Below are 26,410 nucleotides of genomic sequence, written 5' to 3' on the forward strand. Positions count from 1 at the left end.
GGAAAAGTATTTACTTCATGCCAATTTGGTGTGTTTTTCTAAAAATCGTGAATAAATCGACTGACGGCGCTATCTGGACTTGGGCCGACATTTGCACGATTCATTCAGTTTCTTTTAGCCGACTGATTCATACTTTATTCTCCGTCATTTGAAATCGAGATGATTCGTTACACCCCTGCTGCTCAGTGTTTTCTGGAGTGATGTCAAATGAAAACTGAAAATGTCTGCATGCATTTTCACTTCTCATTTTAAAAGAAATACAATGAGTTTTTGGAGGTTTGGCCCATCGGTCATCTTGCCCAGTATTTGATGAGATAAACGGCATCAAAAAAATCTCTCAGACCTTTTGGTATTGGCTTTTAACACAGTGGCATAACACAAATAACACTCTAAGTCAGAAACTGTTTGCCCTATTGCCACGAAACTCACAGGATATGTCCACATAAGAACGTGAAACATACCTGGAACGTTTCATTCAAATTGACCACTAGGGGGCGCTATAAACGTGGCGTAACACAAATCGGACTATAAATCAGAAGTTGTTTGTCCAGTCATAATAAAATTGGCAGGATCTGTCCACATCAGTGTCTGAAAGTTATTTTTAATGAAGCTGTTGGACCTTTTCACTTCTGACGGTCTCTGTTGGCTTGAACCCTGGAATCGCCGCTTGCTGCTTTAATTAAAACTGGTTTTGCTCCAAGTCTTAGAGGAAGACAGATTTTTTTGGCCCTGAAATTTGTTCCAAAGAGCAGATTTTTTTTTTGCTGATGCTCTCATCACACTCTGCCTAAGATGACCAATGGGTGTTGCTGGTCTTGTCCTTTTTTAATTATAATTTATGTGTACATTATCATACAGAGGCAGTGAGTTGGCCTCTCCCAAATGTACAGCCTGAACCCTCAACCTTAATTATCTTGTATGATTTTCCAAAAAGGAAAAAGCGTACCTCCACAGTGGCGTCTGCCATGCATTTCAGATGCAAAAAGTCAAATACTCTCAGGCACATGTCTGTTGTGCACACCAGGTGACTATTACATGCCTTGGCAAAGCATTTACTGTGAAGGAGGAACAGGCGACTCACCATGGGGGTCTTGTACTTGTGGATCACCACTTCTTTAGTTTCAGGAACTATGCCGGTGCAAGAGACAAAACAAAGAATTCAAAAGCAGTAGGAACCTCAATGAGTTCAAAGTTAGAGGGCTAGGGGTTGGTAGGGCTGTTCATGTGATACAACAAGGTGCAAAATGAGCTGTGGGCCAAGAGAGTCCACCACCAAACACTTAGCATGACAGTGGACAATCAGAGAGGAGGATGGGTGCAATGGTGTCTTGTCTAATTTGAGGTTTCCAATTTGAGCCTATCTGCTTATGTTTTTGTGTGTTGATTTGTTACAGCACGCCAAACCACAACGTAAAGGCAAAACCGAACAGCAGGTGATTGTTGGTGGGAGGGACACTCGTGGCCCACAGAAAAGGGACAAATAAAAACACAAATGGCTTGAAAGTGTGTAACAAGAAACTGCACATGTTGTATAGTTTCAAATAACAGATAACAAAAGACAGGAAAGAAAAACGAGATATGGACAATCCCCTTCCCTTCCCCCCAAAATGAAGTGAGAGCTTAAAGACGTCACAGAAAAGCAGCTAAGAGGCCCAAATCCTTTAGACCACTGGACCATGTCCCTGTCCAGAGGACAAACTGACTTTTCATTAGTAACCGTGAACCCAGAGAGTAGATGAAGGGCTGAGATCAGGACAGGGGAGGGCGTTGGCAAAGTTAAACCCTCTCTGCTCCCCATAAAAATGGTCCCACCACAAACTCCACTTGCTGGGACACCAAGGCAGACTGTCAAAGCATGAGGAACACAGGAGAGATGGGGTCTGGGGTGATTTCCAAATTAAAGAACAGGTCATGAAGGAAGCAAAGGAAGACTCAAGCCACGTGGTACAGCACAGAAACGAGCAAGAGGCTCTGCAAAAGGAATGGAGGGACTGACGGAGGTGTATTCTACACAGAGTATTAAGAAAGGAGAAAGGTGACAACACTTTACCTGCTGGAGAATGAAGGTTTTCATAGTGGCAAAGATGAGGGCAACATTACAAAAGCAGCACATGGACACGGCAGTAACCCAGCCCGGCACTGGACGGACTAATCCCTTTGGTTCCCTGACAAACCTAAACCTCCATGAGTCTCACACAGCCCCCTGCCTCACGCCTTCCCCTGGGATTTCTTCCAGAGCAAAGTAAATGACACACTCGTCTTTCCACGCTCCCGCCTGTTACAGGAAAACACAACCAACCCAACTCAGGCCAGCAGACACCTGCCAACCAGGTGAGTCAGCTCTGCTTCTGGTCATCTCTCTCCGCTCTTTTTTCCCAGGAGCTAACTCAACACATTCGACTGCACAGCACTGAGCAACCATCAATGATCAAAATTAATCCCACAAAAGACATGAATTGTACTACTGAGGGCCTTATCCATACACATTAAATTTTATTATATAATGCACATTTTATGTCCATATTGTACATAGGATTGTATATAGGAGTGTATATTTATACTTAATACTTTCTATTTTATTTTTATCTATTTTTTTTACTTGCACAGTACTGGAGTCTTGAATCTTGAAATGTTGCATTGAGGCGTAACATTTTCATGTGCACTTCTGCACCCAGGAACTGGACTAAAGACAGTTTCTCAGTAAACATAATATGGAGTTAACCATTTGTACTGCCCATTCTTTTTTTTTTTTTTTCTTAAATGCTGTGCAAATGTCAATTCTATCAGCTTTTAACAGTCATATTATAATACAGTTATGTCTACATGGTTGACATTAAGCCTCGACCCCTTTGTGACAGCAGAGCTGAAGCTTCAGGAAGCGCAGGGTCACTTAAACAGAGGAGTCCCTGCAGGCTAAAGGGTTTAATGAGACAAATAGGTGGCAAATTTCCCTGCTAAAATAGCCGGTTAATAAACTGTGCACTGTAAAGGGAGGGGTTTGTTTTCTCTGCGGCTGCCGTAGGTCAGAGTGCAACTAAAATCACACCGACATGGAACGGGCAGCATCTCACAAGATTATGATGCAACGAACTCAAAGCAGTTTATTGCATTAAGACTTTTTCTTTCTTTTTTCTTTTTTTTTTTTTTGGCAAAGCTGCTCCTCTAATGTGCGTTCACTGCCAACATTTACCCGAGATGAAAGAGTTTAACCTGAATAGGTGAACTGGCACTAAAAAAGTACTGTTTCATGTGTGTGCCAGTGACTAGACATGACTCACTGCTGAAGTTCAGCTCCATTATCACTGGCCATAAACCAACAATCACTAATTGACTTTTTTCCAGTATAAATTAATTGGTTGACCTTTGCCACAAGAGCCTACATGGCTTTCTAAGATCATTTTAAAGTGGGAAAAAAAGTTCACAGTTTCTACTTCTGCCTCATGCATTGCTTTGGAATCTACCTGCAAATAGCAAAAAAAAGACAGAGGAAAAATCACGCTGTCCTCCAACTTTTAACCGCACAGACTTCTTATTTCTCTCTGTTGTTTCTTCACGACCAACAAAAGACCGGCAAAGTGCTGCTTCCAGATTCCCGTGCTTTATGACTCGAAGGCGTCCGTGTCCTCTGAAGATTTCATTCCTCTTTAAATAACAACAGCCATCAGCGACTTATTGCTCCTTGAGGAGAGCAAGTATCCAATTTACTGAACCCTTATTAGCCCTTGTCAATATATTTGCCATGAAGCTGAGTTACTGCCGTGCCGAGTACAGGCCTAGAATCAATAGATGGTGTAATTACCAAATTCCTCCAGGACAAAGACTCCCTTCACTGTATTGCACTTTTTAATGTGATTCAGCTCTATGAAAACCTAAAAACAAACAAAAAACAAACAAAACAAAGACAGAACATTATTAACTCAACAACACTGGCTGAAATTAAACACTTCATATTTAAATCAACCATGTTAAGTCTGTATTATCAGGTATGAAAGGTAAAAATAAAACAACTGCACGTGGAATGCAAGCTTTTAACAGCTACCAAAAGAAAAAAAAAAAAAAAAAAAAAAAAAAAAAGCACATTATGGGAAGTTTCCATGATCAAACGCATACATGGGCAGGGGTTAATGGATACAAATGCACTGTAAAGACTGCTCTAAGGATGAGTTGCACATTCAAAATAATTCACAATGACTTTTTTTTCTAAATTAGTAAAGCATTGCTGGTATATGGATCAAGAAAATCATTTTTGAAAAATATATGTGTATATAAATACACATATACATATATATATACACATTTGGATGTGAAAAGCAAAGGCGGTTGGTAGTCTTCTTACGCTAAATGATATGTAATATGGCCCATATAATGCATACATGGAATTTCCAGGTAAAAACGTAGACAAAGACACAAAATTAGATTTGCCATACAGCTAAAACAGTAAAAAAAAAAAAAAAAGAAAAAGAGAGAAGAGAAAAAAAAGAACCCAATAAAATGTAACCGCTAAGAAGCAAACACAGCAGAGGTTGTGTACCTTCCGCTCCTTGCAGGGGGAGAGAGCATGGGAGAGAAATGGTTTTGATTATTATCGGACAGAAGAGCACAAACACTCGGCGACACTCCGAGAGGGCACTATATCCACAGAAGACTCGTATGGATTTTAAATGAGGAACTCTAAATAGTGACCAGAGCCAATGAAAACCCATCACAAGAGAATCCCCACCCCCCCCAAACTAGACACTAGGAGAGGAAAAAAAAGAGGACTAGAGGTTTGACTAGGGTTTTGAGAGCTGGATTCACCTTTGTTTTCCTGGACTTTATACATCTCAGCCCCCCAGTGCCCTCCATGCCTCCTCCTCCAGCAACAAGGGCTGGCACCAACACCACTTGCTCACACAGCAGAACAGAGAGATGAGGGCAGTCACTGGCGTACAGTGACCTCCGCCTATCACCTCCGACACCATCTCACTGCAGGAGCGGACCCCGTGCTCACTCACTTCACTGCTCAGTCTCTAGTTCGGTAAGCGGTTAGTGTCGATGGCATGAAGCTCCTGCTGAGGAGGCCGGTCAAACGGTGCCTCTGTTCCAGGCCGTCACTTTGCCGGGCTACTCTGTTTTTAACGCAGCGTGCACAAGGGCTGAGCGACATATTGTTGTATATCTAGATATGAACATGCACGATATTAATGTCACAAAAGGCAACGATATGGACAATATCAAATTTAGGGTTAGGATTAGCCTAAGACAGTGACTGGTCCAAAAAAATAATGTCTAGTTACTGTTTTTTCTACATCCAGTTGTTATTATCATGCTGGGAAAACGCTGAAGACTGCTCAATTTTCACTGCTGTTACACTGAAAACATTTTTGAGGCATTGTGTCGAAGAAGAGGTTGCAGGAAATATATATATTTTTAAATTTATTTTAATATAGCATAAGACAGTGATCGGTCTGTTCTGATCAATAAAATACTTTCTCTAGTACCTCGTCCATTTCTACCTCAACTGGATTAACTGACTCTGAGGAGAAAAACTGCTCAAAAAATAAAAAGAGCTCCCACCCACTAAGTTATTTTACATACTAGATTTTTTTTTTTTTTTTTTAACAGTTTGATTTTCAATTCCAGATTTATTTGTATATTTAGTGATCCAGATTTCTTGATGTATTTATTTAGGTATTTATGACTCTGACTCAGACGTTAAGCCTAACCCCGCTGGTGCCCCGTCAGAGAAAAAGTTAAGAGGCCACTGACCGACTTTTCACGGTCTGTCCCTCAGTGACGGCTTTAACTTGGTGAAGGAAAGAGCTGTCCTGGAGTCTTTTCTTAGCAGTGCCAGTGGTTTCCATATTCAAAGTTTTGTTCAGTGAGCACATGACGTTGCCGCTTTCAGAGACTGCAGAGCACTTGGCCGTAGAGACTGAAGTGTAAGGACAAGATATCTGGCACATGGGCAAATGAGTGATGTTGTCTCTGAAAGTGCTACTGCCACATTTCATGTTAAACTGCTTTTTAAACAAAACTTTGAGGACGGAGCGTAATATCATGCGAAGAAAGTCTTCCACAACTCCAAAACTGTCTTTACTTCAGTGAGTAACTCAACTATATTAAAGGAATACTCCAGTGTTTGGGGCAAAAGAGCCTTTTTCCGTCTTACCCAGACTGAGACAAGATGTTGGATACTACTCTCACCTCTGTACGTCTTGTGGTTCGGCCTCTGTGGGTAGCATTTTATGTTAACTTAGTATAAAGACTTACAGTCTATGGGAGTCATTAGCCTTGCTCTGTCAAAATGAAAAATAAACCTTACAGCAGCTCTGAAGCAGTCTTATTTAAACACTGTATCATGTGGATTGGAAATACACATCTTGGATTAAAAAAAACAAAAAAAAAATCAAAAACAAATGAGAGTCGTTTTACGGGGACGCACAGAGGTGAGAATGGTATCGAACATCTTGTCTCAGCCTGGTGAAGTCGGAAAAAAGGGGGATTTTGCCCAAAAAGTTGGGAGTATTCCTTTAAAGCCAGTCACTGAAGTGAGGACGATGAGAAGTTGGCCAGTGGCATTTTACCTCGTCCCCGACAGGGACAACGGCAGGGTAACCACGGAAACCGACGCCCTGGAACAGAGATGGTGAAACTGCACAATGAGCTGCAAACCATGAAATTATCCATGAGAGCGACACAGGCTGTATGAGTCGATGTGGAGATACTGAACCTGTGCTCTCATACAAGCTCACAAATGAAGTGCTGCTGCTAATGCAAATCAGTTTGAGGAACGAGGGGTTTTGTGCCATGAGCCTCACATATTTCTCCAGGTCATTTAATTCAGCTCGTATGGCAATCGAGTAATTTTTTGCCAACGAGGCACTCCACAACTTGCAATATAAAGTGCAAAAATCCAGCCTGAGCCAAAGAGGGTCTACATTAGCAAAAGCAGAAGCAGCAAGATGTTAGTCGCAACAGTGACTACGTGAAGCGACATCGAACTTGAATTCCTTTTGCCTCTGAGGAATCAGGCGACAGATACAGGAGGTTTAATGAGGAATCCAGTTGTACAATCTGTTTTGATGCTACGACAGCCGCTAATATAGAATTTTGTTAGTGTCCATCACTCTTTGGAAATGGAAATTTCACACGATTCTTTCGATGTCCAATCTGTGGGAAGTGTGTGTTAACACTGATACGATGACTTTTTACACTATTTAAACACCTGGTTCAGTCAAAGCCTCATGTCCTGCTGGAGCTCAGGAAGCAGCACCGAGGACTCAGGGAGTCAAGCGGCCCCAGCTGCCACTAATTATGAAGATGCTGAGTAAAACACGAGTGCCTTCAAGGGTCCAAACTTGAATATGACAGTTGCTATAAAATAGCCAATTATTAATGAAAAGTCTTTGCTCAAGGTCATCTGTCTTACCACTGATGCGTCACACACTCACACACAGTAACACTTCTCATTTCCTCCAAACATAGATGGAGAGAAGGTTTGGGCGCCACGAATATCAACAGAAAATTTGTGTGGACAGATGTGTTTGTAATTTCTGAAACACATGCACACAGACAAACTCACACACACACACACACAAACACACACACACACACACAAAATGAAATTGACCAAAGCAAATAAAAAAAAGCAAAAGCACAAACAGGACTTCTTCCTCTAAGTTCCCTGGCTCTACAATGATCAGAGAATTTCGGGGAACATCTCACGCCAATCAGAAACATCTTGTCACATTTTTCAATCGATAATTTGTTTCTGAAGTGGACATTAGAGGAAGAGAGCCACCAGATGAAATTAAATGATACAAAGACAAATGGGAGAAACAAGCCGGAGTTGGGCGGAGGGAGAGTTGAGAAGGAGATGAGGTTGTGGCCACGTGGCCGTCATGACTTCAGAGGGATTTCCCATCATGCCCCTGTGTGAGGTGTGTCTGCTGTGCCGCTGGCCTCCTACCTGGCTGTGCATGAATTTGAGGTTGATTCCTTCCAGTGTGACCTGCAGCAGCCCCCCCTCGCCAGTTTTCATGTCCTGGACGGGGAACTCTCCGCCCAGCTCGGGACCTGAGGGACGGGCACATCGTTCAGCAGGAAACGAAGCTCCTAGTGACGAGCGACTTTCTATCCATGTCAGCAGTCCAAGTACATATTAATTATTATTAAAACAAAATCGTTTTTTTTGTTTGCTTGTTTGTTTGTTTTATTTGGTTTGGTTTGTTTTTGTAAATTTTCAAGTAAATACACCAGAACAATCAACACTTGTATCAGCATCAGGAAGCTTCAGATTAAAATCAGATTAAAAATTTGTTTCACGTCAAACAGGGTTGAACCGAATTATCAGTTCACCAATAAATATACTGAACCCGGGCCGCTGCGCTAAGAGATTTAGTCTAGTAATAGTTTACTTTTTCTTTCTTTCTTTCTTTTTTACAAAGGTATTTTCAAATTTAAAGACATTGAATATCAGCACAACAGATTGTCTATCAGCAGCGTTAGTTAAAGTCCCCATGAAATGACCTCACATGACCTCTATTTTCTGTAAAGCTGAGTATCTCCAATAGTGACATCACCTTGCAGTAGTGGGTGTTCATTAAAATTTAAACCAATAAAATCTTCACAAATCTTTAAACATCCTCTGTCATCTACCATACCCTTTCAAATCAAATTGTTTCTCTCCCAAACGGAGATCCTATTGGTTTGCACTTGTTAATGATCCTTCCCTGCACCAAGTCCCGCCCAAACTCCCTGTTTCTACAGGAAATATGCCAAATCAAGACAATAAGTCCATTTCATGAGGTCTAATATGGTTTTTAAAAAAAAAAAGGTCTTCCCCAATGTCGAATAAAGCAGAACATTTTAATTTTCTCCATTTTTGGCGCTGAATTGTGCAAATGGTGGGAAAAAGAGGGATTTATTATGTCCAGTGACTGCAAACTAACAGTCCATACTTTTCAGGAGGGATCTAGGTTTTGTACCCGGTATTGATTACAAGACCACCTTGACGCATCATTTAAAAAAAAAAAGGGTGAGTTGTGGTCTGGCACCCTTTTTATTTAATTTTTTTGACAAGAAAATCTTTGATATTGATGGAAAAAGGGCACAGTAAGAAGTAGGCAGACTCTTAATCCCATACCTGGTTTAATGCTCTGCTGTCTGGCAGCAGCTCTTTCCATACTATCTTTCACACAGTAGTAGAGTTCACGACACTGGAATGCAGAGAGGAGAGTGTTTTGTGTTGAGAATTAGTCTGTTAGTCAAGTAAACAACATTTCGGGATGCGGCGGGACACCAGTCCTGACCTTTTTGGTATAGAACTTGTTGAGCTGCGTCTCCTGGCCGTTGCGTCTCCAGAGACACAGCACCTTGGTCTTGGGGCAGTAGGTCATGTTGATCAGCTTCTCGTACCACCAGCGCTCATAAACCGTGCCGATGTTGCTACGCAGGACTATGCAGTCGTCACAAACCTGAGACGGACGGACGGACAAACAGGAAGTATTCATCAACACATCCCACAACACGCTCACTGAGGCAAAGTCCCAGACATTAAACTGCATTTTACTGTGAAGAGTCTCCATACCTCCATGAAGAAGATGTCACCTGTGGTGTCAGTGCCAGCATGTACAACAAACGTTTGCTTCTTGATGTGACGGCTTCCGCTCGGCCTGATGGACAGCTCGCGGCCGTTCTAAAATAAGTTAGAGTACAAATAATTTAAAAAGGGATGCAGGATTTCATTAACTGCCTTGAATTAATCTTGGAAATGAGGAAAGAAGTGGTGTGGCAAGGGGAGTTTTTGTTTTGCCTGCTAAGAGAATTAACTCAGGGGCCATCATCCTGTTTGTAGTAAACTAAGTTTTGAGACTGTAAACAGTGATATTGGGCTTTAAATCAACTTGAAATTGACTTAGCTGTTTGCTTGAAGGAAACACTAAGACGAAAGGCGAGTGCCAACCTTTCACTGTTCTTTTTTTTTTTTTTTTTTTTTCCATTATCAATTAAAATGTCTGTCATTTGAAAGGTGTCTGGCTGGTTACCTGCTCCCGTTTTTTAAATGAACTAGACAAATGCACCAAAAAAAAAAATAAATAAAAAAAAAAAAAAAAAAAATGCTGTGAAAGGGGACAGATGTTTACCATTTGGGCCAGTTTGTCCAGTATCTCGTTGATCTCTTGGCTGTGTGTGAGGCCAATGTGGGACTTGCCCATCAAACGCCTCACTTTCTTCCGGATGTCATTTTTGTTCACCTGAACAAAGAGAAAAAAAAAATCACAGGAGACAAAATCCTTGATTGGTCATGACAAATCTCTGGGGGAGAAAAAAAAGATCAAAGCGGGCACAGCTCCATCGTCTGACTGGATTAGATTAAAATGACAAAGAGCCGTACTTTCATCATTAGCATGTAGGCGATCATATTGTGCAACAGGGTGGCCAGAAGTCTGTCCTCGTCGTCCTCCAGGCGCTTACGGTCATGTTCTCCCAGAGACAGGTATCTGTATTAAAGCAAAACACAGGACAAAAACATCACTTTTAGCAGTTCTAAATGTAGGACTTCAAGTAGGAAAGCTCTGTGTGTTGGTTACACTGATCAGAAAGTCGTAAAACTGAAACCGTGATTAACCTTTCAATCATCTCCTGAGGTCCTTGGTCCATGCCCATGCCTTCCCGCTCCAGCATGACGGCGTCTAAGAAGGCATCTTCCCAGAACTGGAGCTGGTCCCACAGCGTGGAGCGCTCCTTACCTGAACACCGCACACATGAAGCTTCAGTCTCCAACACTTACAACACAGCTGAGTCATTTAAACACAACAAATCACCATACACAAAAAACAAGGATTTGCTTTCAGGACGGCTATAAACAGTAAAATACACACTCTCACTACACAGTCACTATGAATGGATTCTACTGGCTATTCAAAATTGATAAAATATCATTCATGATGGTAAGAGCAGGCGATATGGACAAAATTTCATAGCACAAAATGTTCAAATATTGCTGCAGGGTTTGACTCCTACAGACTTCAAGTCTAAACTAACATGAAATGTGACCCACAGGAGCTGAACTCCTGGATGTACGGAGGTGAAACTGGTATCCAACGTCTTATCTCAGTCTGGGGACGTCGGAAAAAGGGGATTTTGCCCAAAAGTGTTCCTTTAATGACTCTGTACAGAGTGGATTACTCCTCTTGCTCAACCACAAGCAGAACTAACTTTGTCTTATTACTTTTATTTTCTACATCATCTTCCTTTATGGTTAATATTACATAATTAGTAATATTAGTTATTATAACAGCTGCATAGCAACGATGACGAAGTGCCATTTGAGTTCAGCGTTGCTCTTTGATGCGTGTTTCAACAGGAGAAAAAACAGACGACTTTCACACAGCCTTCAGCAATCCACGCACACCTGCACGTCAGATGTTTTGATAGAAGTAAACACCACATTACACCCTCCATAACCTCTTGAAAGCACATGCACATGCTTTTCAACTCTTCAGCTGCTGCTCCTTCTAAGTTCCTGAGCCTGAATGCTTTAATTACGATTTCACATACATTCAAGTACAGAACTGCACCTGTAGGTTTTTGTGTTTTGTTTTGTTTTTGGAAGAAACATCCATCATATCAGTAACATCTATTTCAAACAAAAATGTATAGCGACAAAAAGTGAAAAGGACAAAGGAAATACTAATTATTTTCATAGCGTGTCAAACCATGTAAAAAAACACCATTCATTCATTAAATTTAAATTTTTTGGTGGGTCATTCATGTGCATCCAAATGCACACGATAATCATATTTCTGACAGCAGCTGAAGGCGACATGCATTCAACAAAAAAAAACAAGCAAACAAACAAACAAAAAACCCACTCAGCCATGTAATGTTAAGCTGTGAATGTTAAGCTTTTGGGATTTGGGTGAAAATGTTAATAACTACAGCAAAAGAAGCTTCTGTGTCATGGTGTTCGTGATATTCGATGTAAGATGCGATGTGAGATTGTCATATCGCCCACCCTTATCTCATGAGAACGAACACAGAGGAAAGACAGGAGGTGGGAAAAGCACATCTCATCACAAGACCAATCACAGACACGAGAGCGAGCCCAGGTGAACAATCGATGCACCGCATACACGTACAAAAAAGGGCAAAGGCAAAAGATTAGCCCTACTTAGAGAAAAGGTTTCCATGGCAGCATCCTCTAGTTGATCCCATACGGAGCTCTTATCTCGCCCTGGAGGAAATTCCCAGGAGCGGCAGCGGCAGCGGGAGAGGAGGAATATCGAGAGCGGAGGGGGTTAGGCGAAGAGGGGAGTGGGTTAATGGAAAAAAAACAAGAGCAGAGCGAGCGACACCACACCATGGGAACAAGAGAAAGGACAAACAAAGACCAGCCCATGCTCATTTACTCACCAATTTAGAGCTTATTGCCATTATGGTTAGAATTACACCCTCACCCCCCAACCAAAATAATTCTACCAGGTCAGCTTTACTGGTTTACTGTGATTTGTGATTGTGCTGTCGTGGCTGTACGTGTTTCTGTTGAAATGTATCATGAACTTTAGTCCCTGTTTGTCACATGTGATATTTAGAGACACAAATTTAATTTCAGTGCTGCTGAGTCTAACTGTGTTGATCTGTCAAAACATGCAGTTAAATAAACAATCAAACAAATGATTTGGAAACAAGGTACCACTTTACAATAAGACTACACTTTATGTAGTTTATGAATGGTTTACTTATATCGGGTTACTACTTAGGACTTTGCAAATCATTAATAATAATAATAAAAAAGTTATAACAGTTTTCATACACTGATGGAGGCTCACTTTTTGGCAAGATCAAGTTACTACTGCACTGCATCCATTCTGTTAAATCTCAGATCTTGCAAGTGGCTTAGCTTACTTTACTTGATCTTGCCAAATAGTGAGCCTGCGTCGATGTATGAAAACTGTGTTATAACTTGTTTAAAATCGTTTATTAATGATTTATAGTGTTTACAGCCTAAAAAAAAAAAAAAATCTTCACTGGTGGCAATCACAACATGCAACTTTTTTTCTAAAGGAGTATGGGATTTAAAGTTAATCCTGCAATATCAGTGTGAGTGCAGCTGTGCCTGTTCACTGCTGTCTGCAGCACAGAGTGGATCATACCCAGCAGGCCTTCACAGAGGTAGATCCTCATGCTGATGTCCTCCATGGGCTGGGCAGGAGGGCCCTTCGCCATCGCCATCATCGGCTCTTTTGCACCAGCTTTCAGCTTGTGGGTTTTCCCCTGTCGAACGAGGACAAGCAAATGTTTTCAAGCTGACCGCGAGAACTGCTAAAATGTTCATGACATGACGAGTGTAGGAGCTTCGGCCAAAACAGTTTTCCTGAAAAATTTTAGTACCTAGGAGTTTTCGCCAAATTACTGTCTGTTTTTAAAGGTGCTGTACAAATCAAGAGTATTAGTACTATTGACTTGCCAAAGTCAAGTCAAGTCAATTTTATTTGTATAGCCCAATATCACAAATTACAAATTTGTCTCGTGGGTCTTTACAGCAACACAACGTATCCTCCTCATACGTTCAGGCCAATATAGTCCTTTGTGCTGTTACACGTGTTATACAAGTGTGTGTCTGTGGGAGGAACTCCAGTGGACCAGCTTTCAGCTTCACTGCTCTCTTTGGCTGAGGACTGGAAATTATTATTATTTTAGACACCAGTGCATCTTTTGTACCTTTATCAGTCAGGTGTGTGTTGGTGCTCACGTTACCATCCTGCTTTGATTTGACTAAATGAAGGCGAGAGAAGCTGGAGGCACATCACTAAAGAGATTAATGTTTTTTTGTTTTTTTGTTTTTTGAAGAGGGCAGCTCACAAACTCAAGAAATGGGGAAAGCTTTTACCAACAAAAGCACAATTAAGTCGGTGAGGGGTTTTAAACATTCATCTGTAAATTGACTGTGAGCTGCCCAGCCCTGACTGATGATATTTCAGTTCAAATGATCGGTAAACTCACAAACACGGAGCTGGTGGCTGGATTGGTCTCGATCTCGCTGTCGGAGAGCGTTCCTCTGGACTGGGCCAGGTGAGGCGCATGTCGCCCACCCAGCCCGTCTCCTGCTGTGCTGCTCAGGTCGCTGTCTGCTCCCAGTGTCTCTCCAGAGCTATTGCTTATCTACAAAAAGTCAGATATCATGGTATAAGAACACAAAATAAATACATGACATGTTATAGGTAGTGTTGGGTTTATATTACAACTGCAACCAAAGATTATTTTTCAGTTCAATAATTGTTTCATTTATATAATCAATCATAGTCTGTATATAAGACAGTCTGTAAGTCTGTAACTTATCAAAAATAATGCCAAATGCTCATGAGAAATTAGCAGAGCCCAATGTGATGTTGCAAATTGCTTCCATAGTCTGAACAGCAAGCCAAAAAAAAAAAAAAAAAAATTGCATAATGATCATGCACAGAAAAAAGTAAGATTTTTCTTAGAATCATCATGAAGCTGTAATCAGGAATGTTAAGGATTTTTACCTTCATAAATTCCTAAAACAGTTATCAGAGTTTTATAATCAATTCACTTTCTGTCACTTGACCATCTGATTAACGAGACAGCCTGTGGTATTCATATTTGTGGTCACTAATTCTATTCCGAAAAAATATTTCTGCTCCTTTTTTTTTTTTTTTTTTTTTTTTTTAAAAAGTAAATTGCATATTTAAAAGCATTACAGATCCATACGGATACGGCTCCTATATGCAACTCATAATCCATAACCTAACATAGTAATACTAGCAAATAGCACCCTCCACAAAGGGAAAGTGCTATCAGTCCATACAGCACCGCTAAAAATGTCACCGGAACACACTCATGTTTATTTATTTTCCTTATCATCATTAGAGATATCGGAGGAAAAGCACTCACAGTGAGGAATTACAATTCTGTAGGGCAGAAATGTCACAGTGGAAGATTATATTATCTGTGATAAAGCACTATGGAGCTGTAATAGACAAAGAATGAGGAGTATAATCTCTGTGTTGGCTGTGCCCTACCACTGTGCTGGCCTCTGAGTCCTGGCTGGTGCTCCTCGTCAGGACCGGAGGCTCAGAGCTCGTTACAGACTCTGTGTCGCTCTTCTGCAAAGCCAAACAGAGAACAAATGGAGAGAAAAGAGTTGAGTGCCAAACTCAACAGTTTAAAGAGCAAAAGAGTATACGACCAAAGGCTGAGGAAAAGGTCCCTTTTATTCCCCACTTTTGAAAACGAAAACTAAACAGAAACAGGAGAACAAATTGTATTACAGAAATGGTAAGACTTACATACCAAATGACAACAAGTTTGCAATATGCTTACTAATATGCTCACTCATTTTCACCATCACAGTTGCTGCTGTTTATTTATCTTGGTGCTCTCACACTACAAACATGGTTTGTCTGACTGGATGAGTTAGTTACTGACGGTAGATGGATGATCTAATCACCTGCTATGTATTCTTTGCTAACATCCGCTGCTGCTGTCCATTTTCCAAATGGTTTGAACCCAGCAGCCCAGACTCCTTTGTTTAAGTGACAAATGGAGACAGAATCGGACGAGTATCGCTGTGTGAGGCTCCTCTCAATGACGACTCTCCAATACAGCCAAGATAGAGCTACTGTGATTCTAGTCAACTTTTTATTTGCTTCACGCCATGTAATCTTTGCTATCTTTGCTTCAAAACTGCACTCTTTCAGATCTCAGTTCATGTTTCAAAGACAATGTGCAACACAGACATTTATAGGACCAAACCTGAGACCCGGAGGTAACGCTGAGGCCGCTGTCGGCACTGATCTGTGATTTCTTCTCCTCTGTGTCAGTCAACTCCGGGCGCTGCTGCTTCGCTCCATCTGACCCTGCGGGACAGATGCTCTTGTCACCACGTTGTCATAAACACCTCCGCCTCCACACTGCCTTCTTACCTTATTTTGAGTCGCATGACTCAAAGCCACCACTGTGCAGCAACACTGACGCTGTTCATCTATGGTGTCACTATTCAAACACGGCATTATTCTAGCAACACCTATAAAACTAAGCAGTTTCAACTGTCTTTTTGTGAAATCATTTTATCTTATTGTATCTAGGTAAAAAAAAATATAGGGTGAGGAAATTTACAATCTAAAGAGATAAAAATGTATTCTATTTAATATCTACTAAATTTTCTGTATATAATACAGATCTGGTGCATAACTTCAGTATTTATATATATAAGTAACTTTCAGAGACCACACAGAGAAGTGACAAAGGGGCAAGCAGAGTGCAATAAAACTGGGAACAAATTACAGATGAAAACAAAACTGCAAGAGCGCAATAATAAATCTGTGTCAATGTTGCAAATGTGGCCCAAATTACACAAAAAAGACAGACAGACACAGGCAGTTAGGCATGCAGACAAACTGATGGACAGTAAAGATAAGGAGACCTTTCTGTTTCAGGGGTGTTGTGTGCTTATTCATGTTACTTATCATCTTCAATGGGTAGGTGTGGTGGCTGGTGGATGTTGCTGCATCGTAATTTTCACTTCTTTGCAGCTAATAAAATCTTAAATATACCAGCCACTCTGGAATATTAGCTGTAAATACACCATTTACAAATAAACCATAAAAAATGCAGTTACAGAGCAGGATATGGCAGGTACTTCTTGCTGTTCATCTTCTTGCTGTTCATCACAGACCCCCCCCCCCAAAAAAAAAAAAAATATATCCAGATATCCACATCAGTAAACTTTTCTGCTACGACATTTGATATCAAACAGAATTTAATAACTGCCTAGACTGTAGGTGGAGAGATAAAAGTGGAGAGGATAAAACACATACATACATGTTTGCCTCCGGGTTTCTGGGTCCCACTTTGGGAACCACGTGTTTTCCAGATGCTACGACATTACAAGGCATTGCTCGGCTTGCAGCCGTAAACACTGAGTAGGGTAAGCCTTTTTTTTTTAGCGATTCATTTTTACAAAGTTGAAGACATGATGTATTTTTCTGGAAGAATTATCATTTGCAAAGGAGGAAGGACGTTAGGATTGGTTGCCATCTTAAAGGAATATTCCAACGTTTTGGGCAAAATACATCTTTTTTCCTCTTACCCAAACTGAGACAAGATGTTGGACACCATTTTCACCTCTGTACGTCCAGTGATTCGGTTCCTATCAGTAGCATTTTGTGTTAGCTTAGCATAAAGACTTAAAGTCTATGGGAGTCATTACCCTGGCTGCATCAAAGTGAAAAAATAAACCTTACCACAATCTGAACCTGTCTTATTCACACAGCGTAATGAAACACATCTTGGATTTTTTTTTTTTTTTAATGAGTTGTTTTAATTAGTTGGTTGTAACCGCTGAACACATTTATGCTTCCATCTATCACAGTGATCTGTGATCAGTTTCAGAGTTTAACAATAATTTTTCACTTTAATGGAGCTAGGCTAATGACTCCCATAGACTTCAAGTCTTTATGCTAAGCTAACAAGAGATGCTAACCACAGGAACTGAACCACTGGACGTACAGAGGTGAAAATGGAATCGACCATCTTGTCTCAGTCTGGGTAAGATGGAAAAAGAGCGTTTTGCCCAAAACGTTGGAGAATTAAAACAGGACAGGAAGTGTTGTTTAGGTTGGAACTAAAGTGATGATCAAACAGCTCCTCACAGCCCTTTATCAGGGAGACAGCATGGATCAACCATCATCAGTTTACATCATCAGCTCACTGGGGCATGTCATTGATTTAGTGTCATGTTCAGCAAAGAAAAAATTTAGAACAGGAGAAAAATCTTAACTCAGAATTTAAGAAATTTCCTTTTAAGCTAATTAGCTTTAGTGCAAACTGAAGCTGGTCCCTCTTTATTTAGATGCTGTTGCTAGTACAAGTACATAATCCATTAAACTAAACTATTAGGATATACTGTACATTAAGACTTTTGTATCAACATTTCTTTAAAAGTTTTATCCTTTATATCATGGTTGTTACTAGGTGAATTTTGTTTATGTATAAAAACACTGGTGGGTTTGAAAAGGTGGAAGAGAAGGGGGTGGAAACGTCAACAGCTGGCATTTAAGCAATAGCCCAATCTTTTTTTTTTTTTTGGTGTGTGAAAAGTCTCTTACTCTGTGGTTTTTCCATAGCTTTTTGCTTATCCTGGTGCTTGCTCCACAATTCTACCAAGATGCATTGCAAGCAAGGAGAGAAAGACAGAGAGAGAGTCAGAGAGCTGGTTGAGTAGGCATGTATGGTGGATGAGCATTAAAACGTATAACAAAAAACAAAATCATTGAAAATCTGCTACTACTAAATGGAGATGTTTTGTAATGTTTGCATATAGCTGCGTCTCAGTCTAGGCAAAATGAGAAAACTGCTCTTCACTTGTCAAGCTGGATCCATTGCGAGTAACAGCTGCTAAGGTAACATTACAACACATCGAAAGCTCTTGGCCCGTCGTCCTGGAGAGCCACAACATGATGTCAGAATGAGGTTGGCTCTGACCACATGGTAGTTTTCATTGATTCCATGTGTCTGGCTCTCCAGAACAAGGACGTGAAAGATGGCATCTTCTGAAAAGAGCGTGGGATGGGGATGAGAGGCCGACTAGCCAGCAGGTGGAATGGAGCAGTTGCAGAAGCCGGGGTGCAAGCCTCAAAACATTCTGTAGAATTGAAGGTGCATCTTTTAAGAAGGGAGAGAGGGTTGAGGGTAGGAAAGGGTATCGTGAGGGTGGTTGACTAACCCTGTCCCCTGTATACAGACCCACACCAATTCTCGAAAATTAAGAGTGGCAGAAGGATTTTCATGAAAAGTTCCCAAGTCAGTGGGATCTTTGGCAGCCAATAGACACCAGACACAACCTGTTGAGGTGAAATTTGTCTGTTTACTGGGACTGTTTACTGGGGAGTGATGCTTCCACCCTCCATGCTGAGAGCCAAGGGAGCTGCCATTTGTACAGCACGCCTCGCAAAAACCTGCAGTAAAGGCACAGACAAGCACTGATTCTCTACCGATGCACATATCTAGTCTCCCTCGCCCACTACTGCAGATTTAAGTACAGAAGGACAAAAACAAAAAAAAAAAACATGCATTCAAGATGCTAACAGGCAAACAACGCAACTCCAAGTAGGAAGAGGCAAACAGGAGCATGGGTGTTTAAGGAAGAGGGGAACAAACACACACAAACCACGCTGGAGGACAGGGTAATATTCCAGACACTTCTACAGTTCTCTTACCTTGGGCACAACATTTTCACCAAGGCCAAATTGAATTTAGGTAGCTATTTTAGATTACTGAAAGAAACTGCAACTTAAGACAGAGTGAATACCACCAGCATTTCACTCAAAGTGCATGGAATATTTCAACACCTGCAAGAGTCTGTAGGAGAAGGATAAGGAGCTTTCTCTTAGATGGTGGGAGATATGATGGGTATTAAGGTCAATGAGCTTGCTGGGGCAGGGTAAGGGCTCTCACAGTGCACATGCAACCAGGGATGGAGTGGTGTACACACCAATCGAGGCAATAAAGTTCTCCTCGTTCAGACTCCGGGTATCGAAATGACGGGCTCCTTTGCCCGATGTGTGGTGTGGCAGCTGCAGGTGGGGAACATGGAGAAGGCCCTGAGGTCTGGCAGACTCCATTCGCCCAGAAGGACTCTCTTTACTCCCTGGGCTGCCAGCACTGTCTGTGGGGCTTCGCTTGCGTTTTTCTGGGTCTTCCAAGGCACCAAAATGGGCCAAAGAAAGCATTCATCAAGATGAGAGAAAAAGACAATAAGGGGAAGCAGAGGTAGTTTTCAATTGAGAGAGCAGTGATGGTGGTCGAGAAATGAGGGAAAACAGTGTTGAATTCTTACAGTTACAGCACATTAGGACAAGCAATAAAATCTTTTGCTGCGCTTTTGTTACAGTCAGCCTGCAGCTTGAAAGAAAATGTAGAAAAGGGCTTAAAGCTTAGTAGAAACCCCCAAAGACATGCAAATAATGCTAGTAGCACAGCTACACTGCAGTAATGTTTTCAAGACTCAAAAACGAGTTAACAAAATGAAAATAACAATAATAATAATAATAATAATGATAGAGGTAACAGAACCCAACATTTTTTGCATACCTGCATTAAATTAGTGTGAGTTATTGATTATTACCTTTGGTTTGATAATGAGTGCGTGCTATTTCCAGTAAGCTGAAGACGCTGGCCATGCCTCCGAGGCCTGCGTTAGTGTAGGAGTGCTCCAGGCTGGAGACTGTACACTTCAGGATGTCCAACATGCCCTTGTAAACCTTTCTGCTCACCTCCTGGTAGCCAAACACATAAACAAGGCATGCAATGACTTCAAAAAATAAAACCAAAACAAGTATAACAAGGAACACGACTGCCAAGGTGTGACTGCTTGCATGGGCCAAGTTCTTACTGCTAATGAACTTGGATGTGACCAACAGAGATTTGGTAATTATGTGAGGTGCTAGCACAGCAGTGTTGCACCTGTGGCACACTGGTGAAAGATGCTGGATTAGGAGGAATAAATTATAACTCAGTTTTGTAGGGGATTGCATTATATTTAAAAAAAAAAAAAAAAAATCATATGAGCTCTTCTCGTTCCATGGCAGTGTTCTTCCTGCCGTGGCACTCAGTTTCATAATGCTGGCCAGAGAACAAACTGACTTCCCTCAAGAGAAATCTAATGTCCTTGTCCAGGAGGTGTAAAGGCACAATGCACTGAAATACAGCACCCCAGGGGCAGATGATGTCCTTTTTATACTGAATTCTCATCTGTGGAGATACACTGCCAGGTTTATGCTGTAAGACTATGACTCACAATAACCACATGTGCAGATACAACAGTGTGCTGATACAAATATTCAACCCTGTAGTTCGAATATGGGACTGCAGCGCCGCTCTGTGGTGATATGGTGGCAGAAAATAGCTTGTCCATTCTGGACACCAGGGGACTGAAAAAAAATCTTGAATGTGAAACCAAAACAAACGTGTGTTGTTGTGCCTCCTTCAAAAACAGCTTTTCAGCTTTGTGTCGCCGCTCATAATCATGTTGTTTTCCAGTCTATATCTCCTCCATTAATTTTGGAGAAGTACAATCCGGCTGAAGCTCCTATTCTCATTGGTGGATGTATTACACATAGAGCAACAAGTACAATTATATTGGTAAGAATCAGAACTATCCGTTTAAAACTAAGAAACTGAAACTCAATCGCATTTGCCCTTTTCTGTTTTTCAGTAAGATAACTCAAAAATGTGGGGATGGAGGGATTTGGACAAAACTTCCCCGGGGGGGTTGGTGATGAGCCAATTAAATTTTGGAGTGTCTAGGTCAAAAGTCAAGGTCACTCAGAGGTCAAAATTCAAATTTTGGCCAACATCTCTGGAAGAAAGCATCATAGGAAGATGCAGTGAGAAGTGTTATGTTGGCATGAGGGATTGTGTGGCATGGTGGAGGCTGCTGTCTCCTGTTTGAAATGTCATACCCGATTTGTACTGACACTACCCTCAAGTGCGGTTCCCCCTTCCATTTTTCCTCAAGCAATTTCACGCTGAGTCATGAAATTACCAGATAAAACCGACACTTCACCAGTGCTGTGCATTCAATCTACACTTGCAAAAATTAGAACTCCAACATTTTCATCAATGAAAATAAAAATGAAACTGTTCGTATAAACGAAAGAAAAAAAAACATTATTTCTGATCATAACAAACGTTTACATTTGGCAAATCTGGCCACATCTGGTCTTAAGATTTGAACCAACACTGATATTGGTGCAAGATTTAGCAACTCTACCACAATAGTCATCATCATCATGTTGTGTTTTTAAGTATTCATATTGTCTGCTTCTTTGCATGGTACTTTCAGGAATAAAGAAAAAATGAGCATCTCACCACATCACGTATGATCTCCTGTCTGGCGTCTTCCTCCGACTGGACGGCTCTGTTTAGTTTGCTCAGCACAAAGACACGCAGCTGCTCGTTCTCCAGCAAGCGACGCACTTTCTTCATATTGAGCCAGCCGACTCCTTGGCCCTCCAGAACACTCTGCACTACTTCCTTTAGGAACTGCTGGTTCTCACTGTATCAAAATACACCCAATATTCATCAGACACCAGCAAAAAAACCAACCAACCAAAAAAAAAAAAAAAAAAAAAAAAAAAAAAAAAAAAAAAATCAAACATCAGCGTGATACAAAACACAATCTGACCATCTATGTTTATATGTTTTCAAACCAACATACTATGATGAAATGAAATTTGCACCACAGTTCAAGATAAAAATTGAACATTTGAACAAATCCATTACCTGGTGTTGTTGACACGACCCTGAGGAGAGGGTGACTCTCTCTTCACCGTTGGACTGTGCTTGATTACTGAAGATTTCTGGTCCACAAGTGCCCTGGGTGCACGTGCGCCTGAGGAAGTGCCAAAACAATGAGGTGTCTGGACACACCACAGAGCAAACCAAGATAATACAAAACACACACTGCACACTAGCTCACTAAACAGGAGAGCACTTGGTAAAAAGGAACTGGACGAGCACAACGGCACTTGCTTAACAAGGCACTGTAAATCAGAAAGGGTAAAAGCTCTTCAGACTAGTCTTGCAAAAGCTACTACATCAAATACAGAAAGAGAGAGATATTAACACCACACTGTGAAAAGGACACAGACCTGCAAGTGATCTACGCTGCGGAGATACAAACTAATATCGCTGCTAGGGTTACTAATACAATAGAGGTGAAGGACAGATCAACCAGGGACATGGCTTACAAACACACGCACACACACGCACACACACACACACACACAGGAGTCCAAATGACACTGTTGGTGGTGGCATCACACATTGGCAGCGTACAGATGTGAGGTCAGTTTGAGGACAGTCTGCAGAGCAACTACATCAGTGAGACCATGCACAAAGAAAATAAAGAGATGAGTGAACGACAAGACAAAAGACAAATTACACAAGCTGTGCTATAATGTTCCTGTGGGCTTGGTAGAGCTAGATTGTTTGAAAGCATAGTCTGACTACTGAGGGATGTTCTGTGCATCTGTGAGAGCCAATTACAGAGATCAGGTCCGTGACCTTTATTAAAAATCACTGAAGAGTCCCAAATCTGTACATTTAGCCAGGTCTGTTTAATCTCCGTCACTCCACAAAAACAAGATAACTAATTATTCAAGGTGGAAGTCCAATTTATATGAAAAGATTATCGGGCAAAAAATGTCAAATCCTAGGCTGAAAACAAGCATGCAGCAGCCAATGCTAAATGAGTTCAGAATGAACAATACTCTGTCAGAGGACTGATAATAAGTTACATATTTAGACACAGTGAGGTCAAGGAACACAAAGCACTACGTATGGGAAGCGTGCCTTCACAGACCTCCTATTCTTTTTACAATCAAAAGCACTTCTTCACATCTCAGTGAAGGTTCAGCTCAAGCAATTTGATGAGCAGGAATTGTTTCTCGCCACCTTCATTAGAAGGACCAAGTAAATCTGTGGTTCTTCTGCCTTATGCTCCGATGAGTGCTGCAGCCACTTCTGTGCATTTAGTTAAAAAAAAAAAAAAAAAAAAAAAAAGACAAACTAGAGAGAACCAAAATAATCAAAGGCAAATTAAAGGGTGCAGTCCCTGCTCACTATGCTGCAAGATCAACCATGAGGTCCTACATTTTGGCACTTGCTAATTACGTTTTTCAGGCACAGAAAAGATCAGGGGTGAAGCGCCCTTGTCTACGGAACAAAAAGATGAGATGTGATAGTAGTAACAGGCAGGTTCATTGTGGTACTTAGAAAGATGGGCTCTCTTTATTTATTATTACTGCCTGGCATGTGATGGGGACAACAAATGAGGCGTTTACAACACCTACATTTTTATTGCACAATCAGAATTTATCAGCAGGTGTCCATCTGAACCCAAAGACACAGACACAGTCATTAGGGTTTCTCTCGGACCTACTCAAAATGCAGCTATTTCTGTTAAAACATGCAGGGAGGGGGCAAGGCACCTGCAGCTCTTCTGAGTGTTTAAGAAAAGCTGCTAGAAGCTTTTGAACCCATGACAATGGCAAAATACATTGTCTGACTGAGAATTTGTCTATCAAAGAAAGGTCTCAGCCACCCATGGGGGCTCTGGTAGGGGGCCATCATGAATATTTGTGGGGCAGCCCAGGGGTCTTGAATAGTCCCCAGATTATAACTTCTGCTTCTCTGGGTGGCTACAAGAGCCTAGAGGTTTTCCAGTTGGTAGACATTTGAAGGTTTGTCCTGAAAGCCTCAATCCAATCTGCATAAATCCAAAGACTGAGCCAAGAAGAGCTTTAACTGCAACTGCAAGACCAAGTCACAAGGTACCTGCACATTTTCCATGTCAAAACTACATACTTTTCCGCATCTCCATTTCCATTTCGGGGCCTTTGCTAACCATTCTGAGTAATCTGGATGAGTTAGTGATTCGGGCTGCAACAATTGGTGGAAAAATTGATTTAACTGCCAACTGTTAAGTTGCAATTATTTTGATAATCAATTAATCCTTTTCAGTCATTTTTAAGAAGAAAGGTTCATAATTCTCTGTTTCCAGTTTCTCAAGCATGAATATTTAGTGGTTTCTTTAGTCCTCTATGACAGTAAACTAAGTATCTTTGGATTGTGGTTTGTTGGTTGGGGCCAAACAATACATCTGAATACACCACCTTCGGCTGTGGGAAAGTGCGATCAACATTTTTCACCATTTTCTGACACTTTATGGACCAAACAACTAATCAAATAATCAAGAAACTAATCGACAGCTCTAGTTAGCCACTTGTCTGAAAATTTGCATTTGCACATCTTGTGGCCAGTTGGAGGGAGCAGCCACTGTTGTCATTTGCCAAACTGTATGCCCAAAGTGCAGAAGGGCCGCTTTTTCATACTTTTCATACTTTTCCAGATTGCGCAGGAACCCTGAAGTCCGCCTGCTAGCAAACAAAACACACAAGACTAGAAAAATAAGCAGACAGCTGCTAACCCAGCCCAGCCAAAACTTGGAGCTTGGCAGCTTTGCAGCATCTCAAGAGACCATGTGCCATCAAAATTAACCCGAACTTCAAACTGGACTGCCCTGGCCAGACTGGAATTCAAATTTACAGAATTAGGGAGACAGGACGCCTGAATATTTAGTTCAGTGTGGGATTCAAGATGGCTCTCATCTGCCATTGAGCTGAGCTGCTGGAAAGCACCAACTCCAGGTCCCAGGTTGTCCTCAGAAACACACTAACAAGTCTAGTTCATCCTTAGAACTCTTGTGCCCCTTTTCCACTAGTACCTACTCAGCTTGACTCGGCTCGACTCTACTCGGTTTAAGAGCTTTTCCATTAGGTGGTAGTACCTGCTAGCAGGTCCCATTTTGGGACCTACTCAGCCAGGGTTCCAAGCGAGCTGAGTCGAGCTGAAAATGTGACGTAAACGCCGTGCAGGCAACTGATTGGACAGGGAGTGACGAGAGCGACTCCTGCACGAAAACAAAACTCGGCATTTAAAAAAAAAAAAAAAATGGCAACAGCGGCCGTGCGGATTGATCGTCAGTGAAGTTGTCAAAGTCAGAAAATGGCAAGCAAACCGCTACCGCGGTCAAATAAAGACGTGGAGACATTTCTGAGCTTGGTGGTGGCCGGAAGAATCCAGAGGGAGCTGGACGGTGCGCCGCCTTGCTATGATGACTCCACCCACGGCGAGGTGCTACTCAATTGTAATGGAAAACCACCTAAACCGCGTCGAGACGAGTAAAGTCGAGCCGAGTAGAGTCGAGCCGAGTCGAGTCGAGTAGAGTAGATACTAATGGAAAAGGGCCATTGGTGTCATCTGCTATGACATTATCTTCTGAGGTCATGTGGGCAGAAGAGGAAGACAAGGGGTGGCGTCTTTGTCACAGCACGATCTCCAAGTGCTCAAATGGCTGTTTCTTTCAAAAGTATGTGCAAATGGAAAAAAAACGGGGGCTGATTAACCACCTTTTCATGATGTTTACTGTGTTGACTGTGGCAGGCCACAGTGTGCTGTAATCTGAGAGACAGACTTGATGAGTGGACATGCATCCACTGGCATAACTCCTAATCTTATCAGGTAACACAAGCACACAGAAACTGCAATTACTCCATAGATAGGTCAGTTGCAGAAAAGATCTACCAACAGAACCCTAATAATATAACTAAATATAATTAATATTAAAGTGTCATCGCTACAATATCCATGAAGGCACACTTCCAAATTATGTTTTGCAAGAGAACTAATTTAGAGGTCAATTACTAAGCAAGGTCCATATCCCTTTAATGAAGTACTCCATAAGTTATGCAGTGCAAGATGTACTCTTGTCTTCATGTCTTCCTGGAAAGAAGCTTTTACTTTTCAATACTGCTCTACTGTTCATGATTATGCCAAC

The 26,410-nt window shown here is 41.4% G+C and overlaps 1 protein-coding gene across 10 annotated transcripts in view; it reads right to left on the bottom strand.

The window, feature by feature from the left end:
- madd (MAP-kinase activating death domain) overlaps nucleotides 1–26,410 on the bottom strand; it is a 65,230-nt gene that overhangs the window by 3,137 nt on the left and 35,683 nt on the right. For 5 of the 10 annotated variants that reach the window (XM_030081358.1, XM_030081350.1, XM_030081345.1 and 2 more), the window contains 20 exons: nucleotides 22,294–22,402; nucleotides 21,880–22,066; nucleotides 20,135–20,285; nucleotides 19,502–19,705; nucleotides 18,117–18,167; nucleotides 15,763–15,866; nucleotides 15,030–15,113; nucleotides 13,990–14,148; nucleotides 13,140–13,260; nucleotides 12,158–12,220; nucleotides 10,613–10,733; nucleotides 10,379–10,484; nucleotides 10,128–10,238; nucleotides 9,572–9,679; nucleotides 9,294–9,458; nucleotides 9,128–9,200; nucleotides 7,952–8,058; nucleotides 4,532–4,540; nucleotides 3,800–3,869; nucleotides 1,082–1,128 (listed from right to left, as the gene is read on the bottom strand). In XM_030081358.1, the coding sequence (XP_029937218.1) occupies nucleotides 1,082–1,128; nucleotides 3,800–3,869; nucleotides 4,532–4,540; nucleotides 7,952–8,058; nucleotides 9,128–9,200; nucleotides 9,294–9,458; nucleotides 9,572–9,679; nucleotides 10,128–10,238; nucleotides 10,379–10,484; nucleotides 10,613–10,733; nucleotides 12,158–12,220; nucleotides 13,140–13,260; nucleotides 13,990–14,148; nucleotides 15,030–15,113; nucleotides 15,763–15,866; nucleotides 18,117–18,167; nucleotides 19,502–19,705; nucleotides 20,135–20,285; nucleotides 21,880–22,066; nucleotides 22,294–22,402 (2,150 nt within the window). The remainder of the gene's footprint in view (nucleotides 1–1,081; nucleotides 1,129–3,799; nucleotides 3,870–4,531; nucleotides 4,541–7,951; nucleotides 8,059–9,127; nucleotides 9,201–9,293; nucleotides 9,459–9,571; nucleotides 9,680–10,127; nucleotides 10,239–10,378; nucleotides 10,485–10,612; nucleotides 10,734–12,157; nucleotides 12,221–13,139; nucleotides 13,261–13,989; nucleotides 14,149–15,029; nucleotides 15,114–15,762; nucleotides 15,867–18,116; nucleotides 18,168–19,501; nucleotides 19,706–20,134; nucleotides 20,286–21,879; nucleotides 22,067–22,293; nucleotides 22,403–26,410) is intronic. The other 5 variants (XM_030081390.1, XM_030081374.1, XM_030081366.1 and 2 more) reach the window with 5 other exon arrangements.

This window comes from Myripristis murdjan, chromosome 3, assembly GCF_902150065.1.
Source record: "Myripristis murdjan chromosome 3, fMyrMur1.1, whole genome shotgun sequence".
NCBI classification, from domain to species: Eukaryota; Metazoa; Chordata; class Actinopteri; order Holocentriformes; family Holocentridae; genus Myripristis; species Myripristis murdjan.